Source organism: Nyctereutes procyonoides, unplaced genomic scaffold (genome assembly GCF_905146905.1).
Source record: "Nyctereutes procyonoides isolate TBG_1078 unplaced genomic scaffold, NYPRO_anot_genome, whole genome shotgun sequence".
Classification (NCBI taxonomy): Eukaryota; Metazoa; Chordata; class Mammalia; order Carnivora; family Canidae; genus Nyctereutes; species Nyctereutes procyonoides.
The window spans coordinates 20,452,258-20,468,905 of record NW_026575122.1 but is presented as its reverse complement, the minus strand read 5'-3'; the positions used below and the strand labels follow the sequence as shown (position 1 = coordinate 20,468,905).

At 35.0% G+C, this 16,648-nt stretch overlaps 1 protein-coding gene across 4 annotated transcripts in view; it reads right to left on the bottom strand.

Moving 5' to 3' along the window:
• ANAPC10 (anaphase promoting complex subunit 10) overlaps nt 1-16,648 on the bottom strand; it is a 263,091-nt gene that overhangs the window by 220,375 nt on the left and 26,068 nt on the right. For all 4 annotated transcript variants that reach the window (XM_055336625.1, XM_055336623.1, XM_055336621.1 and 1 more), the window contains one exon: nt 7,338-7,458. In XM_055336625.1, the coding sequence (XP_055192600.1) occupies nt 7,338-7,458 (121 nt within the window). The remainder of the gene's footprint in view (nt 1-7,337; nt 7,459-16,648) is intronic.

The following is a 16,648-nucleotide window of genomic DNA, read 5'->3' as shown; positions in this document are numbered from 1 at the left end:
TTCCAATTCAAAACATCATGAAACAAAACAAGAATCTCCTTCAGAATCTTCTTATGTGGCTCAAATACTAGAGTAGGAAAAACTGAATTCCTGCTATTAAATGATTTCATTAGTCTCAATCTATAATTTTTTTTAGTTTCAATCTATAATTGCAGAAATTATTATTCCAAAGAGTGATTAAACTATTTGCAGAAGCTGCCTTAGTACCGAATCGCATTAAATAAATTGCCTGTTAAAACACAGGCTTAGGCAGGAAGCCTTCAGTCCTCATCTCACTAGATACTCCTGACCATTCTCTGTCTCTCAATTTCCTTCTCGTTGCTGGCAGCTCCTCCAGCTTTTTCGCATTGAATCATCTTTTTGTTCACAGCCCTTGAATACTAGCATTTCCATAGTTTCAGCTCCAACACTCTTCTTTCCTACTACATGCACTCCCTGAATGAATTAGAACTCACACCTAAGCTTCTATTTATTAACTGATGATTCTCAAAACTACACCTCTAACCTAAACTTCTTTCCTTGGGTTCTAATTCAATTACCCACTAAAAAGCCCTCCGTCTGAAAAAAATACTGGAAATTAGTGACAAAAACTAATCTCATTAGCTTAACCTTTCTCTCCAACCCCAGAGTTAATTCTGCACTCCATTTCTGATTAATGGCAACAATCAAACAGGCGACAAATGTGAGATGCTCTCTTCTACCTACTTGAACCCCCACCCATACTTCCAGTATACTCTAACAATCAGTCACAAGCCCTTTTCATTCTACTTCAACAACATCCCTTTCTTTTGAATCCAATTCCCACTGCCTTGGTTAAATCTTCATAATTTTCACCTGGATACAACATACCCAGTCTTCCCGTTGCTCCAGCCCTAGCATTCCCCAAATTAAACTTTATCAATGTCTCCTCATTTAAAGTCTAAAACTCCCTAGAAGTCTAACATTAAGCACAATCTGATTTTGGCCTATGTATCTTCACTGTAACAATTCCCTGAATGAATGTAAACTCCTTACGTACAGAGGCCATATTACCATTACCATCACAATAAATGTGTAGAATGCATACATACTTCCTCAGTCTTTCTTGCCACTCCTCCATACCTACCCAACTTCCAGGAAAATTACTTGCAGTTCTGCCATTATGCCATGCTTTACCAGCTTCTATACCTTTCTATACACCGTGCCCCTTCTAAAATGCCTGCACTTGATCCCCACCTGAGGTTTTATATTTATCCTCAAGATTCAGTTGAACCACATCACCTCCTTTAGAAAAACTTTTTAAGCCATTGCTCCTAATATTCCATTGTGTTCCCACAGCTCCATGTGTATGTACTAGACGCTATTGTAATCTTTTATTTATTTGCCTGTCTTTTCCACCAAACTATTAAGTGCTTAAGGGCAGAAACAGTGATTATCTTTACTGTATTCCCAGTACCTAATATAAGGCCTGGCACTTAGCAGGCCATAAATAAGCATCTACTAAATAAAGCATGAATCTGTCTTGTAATGGGAATGCTAGATTATACCTCTACAGTCTGTGGTCAAACAATAACAAAAAACAAGAGACAAAGAATATTACTCTCTTAAAATATATATAAAGGGGAGCTTGAGTGGCTCTATCAGTTACGTGTCTGACTCTTAGTTTCAGTTCTGGTCATGATCTCAGGGTGGGAAGATGGGAGCCCTGTGTGGGGCCCCAGGCTCAGTGTGATATCAGCTTGAGATTCTCTCTTTTCCGCTCCTTCTCTCCCTCTCCTGCTCTCACACTCATGCTTGCTCTTTATCTATCAAAATAAATAAGATCTTTAAAAATATACATTCAGAGACACAACAATACTGCAAGTGGAATATATATTCCACTGTGTAACATTTTAGATTCAAAAGGAAATATACCCCAAATGCATAGTCCTCTCAACTCCATTTTGGAAATAAGTAATGTGTAATCATGAATAACTTTTTTTTTAATTGTATATATTACTTTTAGAAAGGGATAAGAGAGGATAAAATTTCTGGCCTAAAAATTATATGTATTGCAACAAAATATTCCACACTCATTTCAAAGATGTTCCAGGGTCAGTTATAAAAATTAATTTAAAAAAATATTTTCTTTTGGGGGCATCTGGGTGGCTCAGTCAGTTAAGAGTCTGCCTTCAGCTCAGGTCATGATCCCACCTGGGATGGAAGCCCACATCGGGTTCCCTGCTCGGCAGGGAGTCTGCTTCTCCCTCTAATCTTCTCTACTGCTCCTATTCTCTCTCTCACACTCACTTGCTCTCTCTCAAATTTAAAAAAATTTCTTTTAAACTACCTAAATTCAGCAAAAACCATTTTTCCAAAGGCTCAATAAATTAAACACTGTCCTATCAAACCAATTTATGTTTATAGGTACCGCCTAAATCATTCTACTTTATATGAAGTTGTTTAAAACAGACCCCTCATTAGAAAGTAAATATAAGTAGATTTTAAGATCAATGGATAGAGTTAAAGACTTTGTCTGCATCTTCTTACACTACCACACACATTAACAGAACTCAAATTATAATAGTAAATGTTATGCTAATAGAAGAGCTGACTTTTTAACCACTTTTGTCAAAGTACCAAATGTGGACTCCCATAGCCATGCTACTGATTCAAGACATAAGGAAGAGAGCCTAAAGCTCACCCAGATGGAAGAAAAGAAAAATATCATTAAAGCTCTCTTAACATAGATGATTTGTTTCAAGCTTCCTCTTAAAAAAAAAAAAATCTTTTGGTAACAGCTTTATTATTTGAAGACAAAAACAAAGCTTAAAATTCACTTAAGTGCTCAATCTTGTGTTCCATTAATATTCTATCCTTTTGCGGTCACAAATGTTAGAAGCAAAATGCTAACAATGAATCAAAGAACAACTTTCACATATGCTGAAAGTATCTGCTTAACCGTCAGTTAACAAGTTGTTTTTTACAGAACTATATAGAAATAATTTTGAGACCTGTCATTCTACATCTAATAAATCACTTTAGTTTCATTTTTAAGTACAAAAATATATATAATAACTTTTAAAAAGATAAAGAACTAGTTAACAAACTGAAAAGGACTTTAAGTTTTCTTGAATTTTAGCTGGAGATGTTTTCTTCAATGTTAAAATGGTTAATCTAAGATAGACTACTCTTTGATTTCTAAATGACAAAACATTTCCTTCACACATATTTTTCCTTCTGAGGGCAAAGGGAAAAAACAGCATTAAACCAAAACATAATGCTAAAAGGCAAAGGATTTAAAAATTTTAAAAGCAGAGCACCTGGCTGACTTAGTTGGTAGACCTCATGACTCTCAATCACACAGCTTTGAGTTCAAGCCTTATATTAGGTATGAAGCCTACTTGAAAAAATAAATAAATAAATAACCAACGGGATAGATAAAAAATTTTAAAGCAACTATCTTTATTTGAAAACTTCTCTTGAATAACCCTCCAATGTCATGATAGACATGACTTTCTGCATAAAAGAAACACAGTTTGGGATGAAGTGTTTTAAGAAAATAATGCCATAAAGACTCTGAAATGCTAAATCCTCACTTCTATACAGAAGGAATCTTGTGGAAGCAATAAATGACACACATCTCATGAAATGTTCTTAGGCTGTTGGTTCCCAACTTCTGTAGGGCAGACAATCATAAAAACAAAAAAGTAGCATGAGTGGCATAAATGAATTCATGTTATCAAGGAAGTTATTCAAGAGAAGCTTTGGTGTCAAAAACATTCTATTTGACCAAACCTAGTGTTAGTATCTTGTAATCATTAAGCAGAAAGTCTAAACTTCATTCCCACTGTAAGTGCCTCCTCAGGTATAGAGGTTGAAATATGCATTCTGGAAGAGTAAAGGGAAGGCCTGATCTCTCCGTAGAGATTTTTCAACAGAGGTTACAAAGATCAAGATAGAATAGTGTGCTTTATAACTGAAATGAAGGAAAACACAGGATAGAAAAAGAATAATTTTTTGATATGGTAGCCATTAGCTTTTCCTGCCCTGAACTAAATTTTTGTAAAGTTACTACTTCAAATCAATGATAAAATGCCAGAAAGTAGGTTTTTAGAATGTTTCAAGTAAACAAATCCATAATTTCTAGTAAAAAAAAGAAAACCCATTAAATACTCTAATACACACTACACCCTCCCGTGGGCAAGCCTCCATGGAAAAATATAAAAAGATTTAGTTGGATTTTCCACTCAGTTAAATCAGTCCTATAACTAATGAAATGATGGCTCTAAAAACCTCATAAAAGTTAACACTACTTTAATCACTTGTCTTAGTATCTGAGTTGGAAGAAAGATTTTTTAAAAATAACAATTTAGATCCTATAGAGTAGTAATTTAAGCAAATAAAATCATGATCTGTTTATCTTCCCTTAAAAAACAAAATATCAGATTATTTCCTTATCTTAGAAAAAAAGGTAAACAGAATAAATCACATATAAAGATGTATAATTAAAAGATAAAGTATAATTTATATCATGAGCTGCAAAGGTGGCACTAATATCTTAAAGCAAAATCCAAAAATTATGGTTCCTTAGTGAGAACTGTGGCAGAAAAGCAGTATGTTCATTAAGTTTTTCAGGAAAACAACTTACATTATCACCTGGTAATGTTTAGTATTACTGGTCTCATGAGGTTATGTGGTCACTACACAGAAATATAAACATACTTGGAATAAAATTAAGAGACTACCTAAAAGAGCCCTTATTCTATGTGGCTAATGTTTCAGTACTTAAGTGATATAACAGAAGCAAAAACCAGATTAAAGTATTCTGCAATGGTCCAAATACCATTTCAAGTTTGTCCAATTTACAACAGAATACAAAGTATATATTTAATACATAAGCCTAGAAATCATGTATGAAGATGTAAATTTCCCCAAATGCACGAAAGATATTTGAATATATATACTCTGAGAAAAACGAGTTACAACTAAAACTACTTAAGGTCTTATTAACAACTAGACTATGAGACCAGCAATTAAAGGACAATGGTGACATCTAGTGGACGTTTCAAATATATGCCACACATCTTGGATCAAGATCTGATTTTCAGTGTGTCACATAATTCATAATCCCTGAGAGATTAAAGGACAAACCTTTAATTTTAAACCAAAACAAGTCAGCTCTGCTCCCAAAAGGCTGCTCAATATGAGTAACCCAATCTTGTGTAAATACAAAATGTTTAACAAAGTAAAGAAGTAGCATCTCAAGTCTTTAAAGCACTAAATACTGATTAAATGTATCAGATACATGACTAAAAGAAGGGCTGGTGTTCAGTATAAAAGGTTCAATATAATTATGGTAATAAAAAGAATCTAAAATGTTATGAATGAAAAAAGTACTGGAGTAAATGAGGTAACTTACAAAGAAAATGAAGAACTGATCAATTTGTGAATTTATTCAAGCCTGGAAACTACGTATTAACCAGTATGGTCAGGCAAAATAAGTATTTTTAAACTAAAAGAAGAGTATCTTACTTAGGACTATTTTTCAAAGACAAATTAGTATTCAAGAAAATTTAAAAAAAAAGAAAAAGAAAATTTATAGGATCATTCTTTAAAAGTAAAGGGAGATAACTTTATCTTCCTTTAGGAATAAGACCAGGGGGCAGCGGTTTAGCGCCGCCTTCAGCCTCGGGTGTGATCCTGGAGACCTAGGATTGAGTCCCATGTCAGGCTCCCTGAATAGAGTCTGCTTCCCCCTCTGCCTATGTCTCTGCCTCTCTCTCTCTCTCTCTCTCTCTCTCTCTCTCTCTCTCTCTCTCTTTGTGTCTGTCATGAATAAATAAATAAAATCTTAAAAAAAAAAAGAAAAAGGAATAAGATCAGATGATCATCTCAAAAAGTGACAAACTTATCTCAAAGAAGGACAAAGAAACAAAAAACCAACATGCCTGTGTGTGACAATGTCCTTACTTATTTGTCAGTATATAAATAAATTTCACAAGGAACCAACACTGCATTAAATAAGTAAATAATGAAAGAATATGTGATTCTTTTTTTTTAAAGATCTTACTTATTTATTCATGAGAGACACACAGAGAGAAATAGACACATAGGCAGAGAAAGGTACTTGATAGGTACTCAATCCCAAGACCCCAGGATCACACCCTGAGCCAAAGGTAGATGCTCAATCACTGAGCCACCCAGATGCCCCAAGAATATGTGATTCTTATTAAGTATTTTAACTAACTCAGGGAAGAAATATAAATGTAGAGACAAGGTCTTATAAACACTAAGTCAAATTAGTCCAGGCCACAAATTGGCTGGAGGTCTTTCAAAAATCACAGGTGCTTCCCAGATCTCACAGAATCACCTAATTTAAAAGATTTTTAATGATTATTTGAGCTCAGTGACTTTCTGACAAGGGCCAGAACTTAACAAGTACAAAGTTGAAACTCATTGAAGGTATCTCTGAAATGTATTGTGGGACTAATAACATTCAGGTCACAAAAGCATTATCCTAATAGCTTCAAAAAGTTATATAGCAGATAAATAAATTGGGGTATTCAAACAATGGAGTACAACTCCAGAATATAAAACAATGAAGCACTCTTACATGCAACAACAGGGATGGACTATCAAAAAATTAGGCTGAGCGAAAGAAGCCTTATAAAAAGTTATATCATCTGTGATTCCATTTACACAACATGCTAGAACAGGCAAAACTGATCTATAGAATGAATGAACAAGCAAACAAAAAAAATTAGAACAACACTTACCTCTGAGAGTAGGATAGAGATGGAGATTGATCGGGAAGGGATATGAGGGAATTTTATGGGGTAATGAAAATGTTCTATAACTCAACAGGAGTCGGGATTACACATATGTTTGCTTTTGTCAAAACCAAATAATACACTTAAGATTTGTGTAAACTGTATATAATTGTACTTTAAAAAATGAACCTCAAGCAAATATTCGTAATTGCAGTTATCACAGAACATGCTGAAGTATCTGAGGTGGTAAGTACAAATATCTGCAACTTATACTGAAATGTATATAAAAATTAGATGAACTGATGGACAGATTAAAATAAATATAGTAAAATAATAATTACAAAATCTACAAAGTTAGTACACTGCAGTTCACTATACAATTCAGCTTTTCTGTATGTCTGAAAATCTCCATAATAAAATACTGGAAAAAAAAGTGAGATGACAATCAGAATTCAAAAAAATTTTCAAATATAAAAAGTTAAAATGTTTTCTTAAATATTAGTAATTTTCCTCATATATTAACATCTTAATCTAATGTCAAATATAACTATTTTCTAAAAACAAGATTTACAGGATGACATATTTTTTAAAATGTGAATGACATACCCGAATTTCTTGAAGATTGTGAAAATTATTTCCTACTCTGACTGATATCTTGCTTGGAGTATAGCTTTCATCAGATTTGTAGTCTGCATAAATACATAATGTCTTCACTGTTGTTTTTCTTCTAAAAACAATAAAATAAAAATATGCTCTTTATCATATAGAAAGATCATATCTAAAACAACTTCTGATCATAGTTTGCTAAAATGAGTACTTCAATCAATCATTTATAATTCCTTTCATTTTAGCAATAAAAATAAATAATAAATATACAGATACACATTTATATAGGCATCTCTTATCTAGAAGATGGTCAAGGGATGCCTGGGTGGCTCAGTGAGTTAAGTGTCTGCCTTTGACTCACGTCATGATCCCAGGGTCCTGGGATCCAGCCCACAATTGGGCTCCCTGCTCAGCTCTGCCCTCTTCTCCCACTACTTGCACGTGCTCTTTCTCTCTCTCAAATAAATAAAATCTTTCCACAACAACAACAACAACAAAAAGAACATGGTCAAGAATCAGATGTTAGCAAATTAAAAACAGTTAAACCAAAAGAGGAACTTTAAAGTGCAAATAAGCATTAAGAATTTCAGTCCTCTTCATTATATTTTAGACAAATAAATTATTCTAACAAGCTTGGTTTTATCAGTAAATTACTTAATTTCCTATGCCAATACTTGAAAATAACTACCTCAGCAAGAAATTAAGTCCAGCAAAAATAAAATCATTTGTAATATAATTTTATAATATATAAACATATTATAGCATATGTTTTACAACAGCATAATTTTAAAATATAATGTCTTACTGCAAGAAATAAAATTCTGCCATCTTTAAAACATACATATCGGGATCCCTGGGTGGCACAGCGGTTTGGCGCCTGCCTTTGGTCCAGGGTGCGACCTGGAGACCCAGGATCGAATCCCACGTCAGGGTCCCGGTGCATGGAGCCTGCTTCTCCTTCTGCCTATGTCTCTGCCTCTTTCTCTTTCTCTCTCTCTCTCTCTCTCTCTCTGTGACTATCATAAATAAATGAAAATTAAAAAAAATTTAAAACACACATATCTTAGGAAGATAAGCAAAGACTAATATAACACAAAATTAATCTCAGAAAAAATGCAAGTGGCCAAAAAACATGAAAATGTTTAATCTCTAGAAATCAAAGAAAGGGAAATTAAAATACAGATATTAGTTTTATCACACTGAAAAATATTAAAATGACTAATACTCAAATTTAATTAGAAAAAAGTACTTTCATAACCAGTTAGTTATGGTACACAGCCTTTGACTCATGAATTCAACTTCTAAGAATGCATTAAAAAGCAAAGATAATACAACTACTCAAAAATGGATGCAGAAAAATGTTTACCATCCTGGGGTTAAATTACTAAAAAATCATAAACAACCTAAATATCCATCTCAATAGGAAATTAGTTAAATAAATTATACTCAGTCTATAAAACTGTATAAGTTATACATATATAGGTTAGAGGAAAAAGCAGATTACAAAACAATATATACAGAAGGACTGCATTTTGGGGAAAACAAAAAAAATTTCAAGGCGTATAATAAACCTATCTATAAGTATACATGTTCTATATAAATACATATATACATACTACACATACATAGATGTACATAGAATCATATAAAAAATAATAAAAGTGGGATCCCTGGGTGGCGCAGCGGTTTAGCGCCTGTCTTTGGCCCAGGGCGCGATCCTGGAGACCCGGGATCGAATCCCACGTCGGGCTCCCGGTGCATGGAGCCTGCTTCTCCCTCCACCTGTGTCTCTGCCTCTCTCTCTCATTCTGTGTGACTATCATAAATAAATAAAAATTTAAAAAAAAAAATAATAATAAAAGTGACTAGTTTGGTAGAGTAGAACTATGGGAGAGCTTTCTTCTTTATGATTCATGTATTTTCTGATTAATTTTTTTTGCATTGAGTATATGCTACTTGGGTCATTAGGAAAAAGAAAAACACTAGATAATTTAAACATCAACCAAAAAAACCATTAAGAAGTCTATTTAAACGAGCTTTAAAAGTTAAGTTCTGGTATAAACTGGCACTAACTTAATAACAATGAGTTCCTTGAACAGAAGTAGTCTGTGTCAAAAGTCAACCTATAAAAACAGCAGGGGATCTGTAGCTCTTAGTGAGGGGACCAAACTTCTATAGCCCAAGCTATTCATCAGAAAGGAATGGGGAAAGTTAAGGACTTTTCCTTAAATAATAAAGACAGATCAAGATGTAAAACACTTAAATACCCAGGAACTGCTGACAGGATAAATACCATTTCCAGGTTTTGAGAAGAGGCCAGAGGTATCAAACTGACATCTTTCTCTTTCTGGTGGGCCAGGAAGGAGACATAAGAGGAAGTAAGGGAAGCCGGAGAAATTTTGAAGGGCATACAGAAGATATTTTCCCTGATGAGCCAGAGGCAGGGAGTGAAATGAAAGGTCTTTCTTATTCTGGAGAGATCAAAGATCATGAAGACTCTTGAGGACTTTTGCTTTTCCTTTTTAACAAAAACAGATCTAAAGGATCAAGCTGTTTACTCAGAATATTTTATCTCCAAGTTATGAAATTCACGATCATTTAGTCACTGGAACCCGCAAGATCATCAGGGTAAGATTAGAAAGACAAAGAAGGGTAACAAAAATAATGACTATAAAAACAACAGCAACAGCTAGAAAATAGCAAGTGGATACTGTGGCCCAGAAGTAAGGCTTTATATGCATTATTTCATTCATTCCTCAACCTTGGATACAGAAGCTATTATCACCTTCGTTTCACTGATTTAAAATAAGAAAAAAACATTATTTTAATAATAACTGGCTAGTAGGTGGGCACAGTTGGGAGTTCAAACATGTGTCCATCTGTCTGCCTCACATGGTCTTACCTTCCTGTTAATTAATTGTACTTAACTTATTCAATGGTCATTGATACTAGTTTACAGTAATATGTAGGTATCTGTAGTTCATTAAATTTGATCTGCCATAAGTTCTTAAGATCCATGTATTCCCAGAAATCATAGGTATAATGTTTGCTATATACATAATTTCATTACATTTGCAAAGGAAACTACAACGTCACCACAGGTTTAAAAACTGTTACGCTAGGGCAGCCTAGGTGGCTCAGCGGTTTAACGCCACCTTCAGCCCAGGGCCTGATCCTGGAGACCAAGACCTACGTCGGGCTCTCTGCATGGAGCCTGCTTCTCTCTCTCTCTCTTTCTCTCTCTTATTAATAAATAAATAAAATCTTTAAAAAAATAAAAAAATAAAAATTGTTACTCTAGAAGGTATCCATAAAACCTTTTAAAATTATTTATCAATTTTATCTCATGGTGCAGCAAAAAACCATGCTATATGTCAAATAGCAATGCATTTGACATAGATTAAATACATTAGATTCTAAGACATCATGGTAGCTATTCAAATTACTCAAAACATCATTATAATAATAATCACCATATACTGAATGCTTGTTCAGTGCCAAGCATCATGCTAAACTCTCAGGATAAAGTACTGTAGGAAGGAAAAGGGAAAAGAGTAACTCTTCCCCATTTCTGATGACATAAGTAACATTTCTATTACCCACCCTTCCCTTTCTTCTGAGAAAGAGCTGCTGGCAGGATACATACATTGACTTTGTTCCTTCATGCCATAAATTTAATAGGGGCAGGCTCTACCTGGCCTGGCACTTTTATGACTAGATGGGCATGTCTGTTTAATTCTAGGGTTTAATATTAAGAAACACATGTAACTGCAGATGTAAGCCCCTTTCTCAAGCATCAGCTTTGTCGGTTTGTGGTGATATTTTGGTCTCCACTTGCTGACTCCTGGATAAATTTCTCAACTCACTGGGAACCCATGAAATTGTAAGAGAAGACATTAGTAACAGATGCTCCTGGATGCCAACCTAACAGCCCCTTTTCCCTTTCTTCTTCATATCATCCTGCTAAAAGACTATATTCCCCAGCTTCCCTTAAATCTATAAATGACCATATGGCTAAATTATGGCCAGTGAGATTTGAATCAAATGACTATATTTTATAAAGTTTCCTTAAAGGAAGACACACCCTCTTACCTTCCCCACCTACTCCTTCCTGTTGCTTAGGATATGGACATGATGGGTAGAATTCCAATAGGCACCTTGAATCATGAGGTGACCCTCAGGATAGAGCTCTTGAGCTAAGAATGCTAGAATCAAAAGAGAAGGTATCTGAGTCCACAATACACTGTGTGGCTGCCATACCACTCTTGAATTGCCAGGTTCCTCTTATATGAAGAGAAAGAGAACATAAATCTCTACTTTGTTTAAAGCATTGTTATTAGAAGCTCTATTACAAAAAATAAATAAATAAATAAATAGGCAGCAGCTCTGTTAGCAGAAGGTCTCATTCCTATTTAATCATGTCCCCCATTATAGATAAATAAATGAAGGCTCAGATGCAGGATAAGCAAAAAGTCTGATTTACACATCTAGTAAAGCCCAGAGCCAGAATGTGAATCCAGGTCTGTAGGACTACAATATATAAGAGAAGGTACTAACTCCTGAGGCACAAGACTTAACACTAACGAAATAGTTACAATATTCTATTTATCATTTCATGTTAACATTCTAGATACATTATTACTAAGAGACCAAGACATAAAGAGTCCACAAACTTGCCTAACACAAAAGGCAAACAAATGGTTTACATTTAGAATAAATGACTACATTCTTCTTTGTTCCTCATACAATGGTGGAAAATGTCCCTTCGAAGGGAGAAGAAATAAATGGGTAGAAAATATCAGAAAGGAAGACAGAACATGAAGACTCCTAACTCTGGGAAACGAACTAGGGGTGGTGGAAGGGGAGGAGGGCGGCAGGTGGAGGTGAATGGGTGATGGGCACTGAGGGGGGCACTTGATGGGATGCGCACTGGGTGTTATTCTGTATGTTGGCAAATTGAACACCAATAAAAAATAAATTTATTATTAAAAAAAAAAGAAAATGTCTCTTCATGTAAAGTTAATTTTCATCAATACGAACATAATGCTAAAATGCAAGTTTTCACTAAAGGGTAAGACAACAAATACCATGTTTTAATGGGATATATAAAACCTCAGTGTAATTTTGTCAGCAGTAATGGTTAAAAACAAAACAAAACAAAAAACACCAGTCAGGGATGTCTGCACATGAAGAAGTAACTGCTATAGGACTTGACCCCCACACCATAAACAACTAAATGCCAGACAAACACATATGAAACAACTACCTGCAGACACTGAACAGAAGACAGCACTAAGAATTCTGAGAGACTGGATATAAATGAGGCAAACTCTATGAACAACTGGGCTTGCTAACTGAAAGGCAATTTCCAGACTGCAATGCAGGGTGGGCACAGCCCAACAGAATCTTTCAGGCTCACTAAGCTGAGGAAGGAGTGATCCTGTGGAAAAACTCCAGAAGTCTGCATGCAGTGTCCTGCACATGCACAGGATGAAACTCTACAAAGACAAGCAAAGAACATCAGTTGCTGGGCAAGGAACAATTACTGGGAAAAAGTAAGCTAAATAATTCCCAGAGGTCACAAAGTGTAGGGAATCACTGGAGTTCCCAAGAACCAATGTGGGGAGAGTACAAACACCTCTTCAGATATTTAGTACATTCAGTTGAGATCCCAGAAGGGTCAAGCCTTAGTATACTTGAGGCTAATCTTGCCCAAGAAAAGTGATCTTAAAGTGTGGTGTAGGGACTTGTGGAGGACTTCAACACCCTTTTGGGGGATTGACAAGGTCACAACTATATTCCTAATAATACCAAGATGTTACTTGCCTTTTTCAGAAGCACTCTCTTATGAGTACACAGTGGAGTGTTCCAAATACTATTTGGCATGGGATGTTGCAAAAGATTTAATGAAGAAGCACATATGAGATTCCAGCTGTTCTCTTTTAAGCCAGTCATGAAAGACATTCACACCAAAAAAGTAAATCAGTAACATTATTTTCACTATTTTTTTTTGGAGGAGACAGTTATTTTTCATTTCAAAAAATGTTATTTAAGCAAACATATAATAGGTTAATCATTATTTAATTTTAGATGAACAAATATTCTAAAATTCTTCAGCCATAATTTCTAACATGGTAAATACTGAGAGATTAAAAAAATAAAATAAAATAAAAGATCTTTGGAGACCTAGATAAAAGTTAGTGGTACTAAAACAAAAAAAAAAAAAAAATAGGCATGCCTGGGTGGCTCCAGGGTTCAGCATCTGCCTTCAGCTCAGGATATGATCCCAGAGTTCCAGGATCGAGTCCCACATCGGGCTGCATGGAGCCTGCTTCTCCTCTCTCTGCCTATGTCTTTGACTCTCTCTATGTCTCTCATGAATAAATAAATAAAATCTTTAAAAACTAAAATAAAATGGGGATCCCTGGGTGGCTCAGCGATTTAGCACCAGCCTTCAGCCCAGGGTGTGATCCTGGAGACCCGGGATCGAGTCCCATTTGGATTCCCTGCATGGAGCCTGCTTCTCCCTCTGCCTGTGACTCTGCCCCCCCTCCCCTCTGTGTTTCTCATGAATGAATAAATAAAATCTTAAAAAGAAAAAACCTAAAATAAAATAAAACCAAAAAAATTAAAGAACTACTGCCCTAGAACAGAAATCAGCAAAACATTGCTCACAGGCCAAATGTAGCTCACCACTTATTCCTGTGAATAAAGTTTTATTTAAACAAAGAAGTATCCATTCATTTATCTACTGTCCACAGCTACTCTGCACTACAAATTCGAACAGCTGCAACAGCCTAAAATATGGTCTGCAAGGCTTAAAATATTTACTATCTATCCTATTACAAAAAAGCTTGTTGAGCCCCACCCTAGAGTAAAAGGTATTCCAAACCCACTGTAAAGAGATCAACTCTCAAAAAGATCAAGTTGATTCCTAAGTAATTTAACTGACTGCCAGAACAAAATCCAATCCTCTTTTAAAATGAAACAATAGGGGCACCTGGGTGGTTTGAGCATCTGCCTTCAGCTCAGGGCATGATCCTGGAGTCCTGGAGTCCTGGGATGAGTCCCACATCGGGCTCCCTGCATGGAGCCTGCTTCTCCCTCTGCCTATGTCTCTGCTTCTCTGTCTCTGTCTCTGTGTCTCTCATGAATAAATAAATAAATATATATATATATATATATATATATATATATATATATATATATTTAAAAATAAAATGAAACAAAATACTAAATCCAGCATCCAATCAAAAATTACTACAAGAATCAGAAAAATGTGACCAGTAATAAGGGGAAAAAATTGGTCAATAAAGATATGGAAAAGACAGAGATGACAGATTTAAAAAACAAGGAATTAAAAGAGAAAATATAAATATCTACCTACAGGCCCAGCAAACCATCTGAAACTTTGTGGCTTAAAAAATAATCATTATTTTGTTTATGAATCTGGAATTTGGGCAGGACTCAGAAGGGAAGTTCTACACAGCTCAGGTGTGGCAGCCTGACTTGAGATCTAAAGGCTCTGCTTCCAAGACAGCTCACTAATATGACTGAAAAGCTGGTGCTGGTTATTGGCTGGGAGCTTATTAGTTAAGGCTTTAGCCTTTGGTCCATTTCTTCATGGGCTTCTCTTTTTTGATGTGGGTTTTCTCACAGCATGATAGATGAGCATCAGGAAGAGAATCACATAAAAGAGAAAAAAGGTAGAGGTTATATACTTTTTATGACCCAGGCTTAGAAATAACTGTCATCCATATTCTCAGGCAACAAACCCACAAGGGCCTGACCAGTTGCAACTGAGGAGACATAAATGCCATCTCTTTAATAGGCAGTTGCAAAGCTGTAGAAGGACATGTGCAATAGAAAATAATGTCATGGGATGCCTAGGTTGGTTAGGTGTCTGCCTTCAGCTCAGGTCATAGTCCTGACCTGCATTGGGTGCCCTGGTGAGTGGGGAATCTGCTTCTCCCTCTTTCTCTCTGCCCCTTCCCCCTTGCTCATGCTTTTTCTCATGCTCTCTTTGGTGCTCTCTCTCATACACATGCACTACCTCTCTCTCTCAAAATCTTAAAAAAAAAAAGAATGTTGTGAGCATATTGGAAAATACAATGTGTCATAAAGATACTCAAAAGAAAACATGAGCACAATGTGGAAAGATAAAAAGCATTTCTAAAAATGGAATTTGTAGACATGAAGAAATCTGAAATAAAAAATTCACTGGAGAGGATTAACAGCAGTTTAAATATTGCAGAAGACTATGAATGTAATGATATATAATTATAGAAACTCAAAAATTAATCATACAAAACAAAAAGCTCTCATCCCTCATTAAAATAAATAGCATATGGGTGATCTATGAGACAGTGTAAAGTAGACTAACATGTAATTGGAGTCCCAGGAAAAAAAGCGAGTAGAAAGCATTTGAAAGAATTATAGCCAAAATTTTTCCAAATTCAATGAAAAGTACCCAAAGATTCATGAAGGTCAATGATAAACACAAAGAAATCCACATCAGGATAAGTCATAATTACATTGCTTTAGAAAAAATAGCAATAAAGAAAAAAATCTTAAAAATAGGAGTGGGGGTGATGAGGAGACACATTAAATACAGAGAAATAAAGATAAGAAAGACAAGAAACTTCATGTCAGAATCACTGATGGAACAGCATCTTGAAAGTGTAAAGAAAAGAAAAAAAAAAAACTAGAATTCAGAACCCAGTGAATTATATTGTAAAAATAAAGACAAAACAGGAGCGTGTGAGTAGGTCAATCGATTAAGCATCCGACTCTTGATTTTAGCTCAGGTCATGATCTACGGGTTGTAGGACCAAGCCCCGTGTCCAGTTCCCCACTTAGTAGGAAGTCTGCTTGAGATTCTCTCTCTCACTCTTCTTCTGCCCCTCCCCCTACCCTCTCTAAAAATAAAATCTTTAAAAAACTAAATAAAAGACAAAATAGAGACATTTTCAAACAAACAAAAGCCGTGAGAATTGGTCACCAACAAATTTGCACAATGAGTAACATTAAAGTTCTTCAGAAGGAAGGAAAATACCAAATAGAAACGTGAATCTATGTAAGGGAATAAAGAGTACTGAAAATAAAAAAATTTAAAAAAGAGTACTGAAAATAATAAATATATAAGTGAATATAAAATATTTTTCACATTTAAAATGTTTTCTAAAGGTAATTGTTTAAAGCAATATGTTGTGGAAAAAATAAACAAAGCAATATGTTGTGGACTTTATAAGAAATGGAGAAATAAAGTACATGACAATAGCAGCATAAAGGAAAATGGGGAAATGGGAATA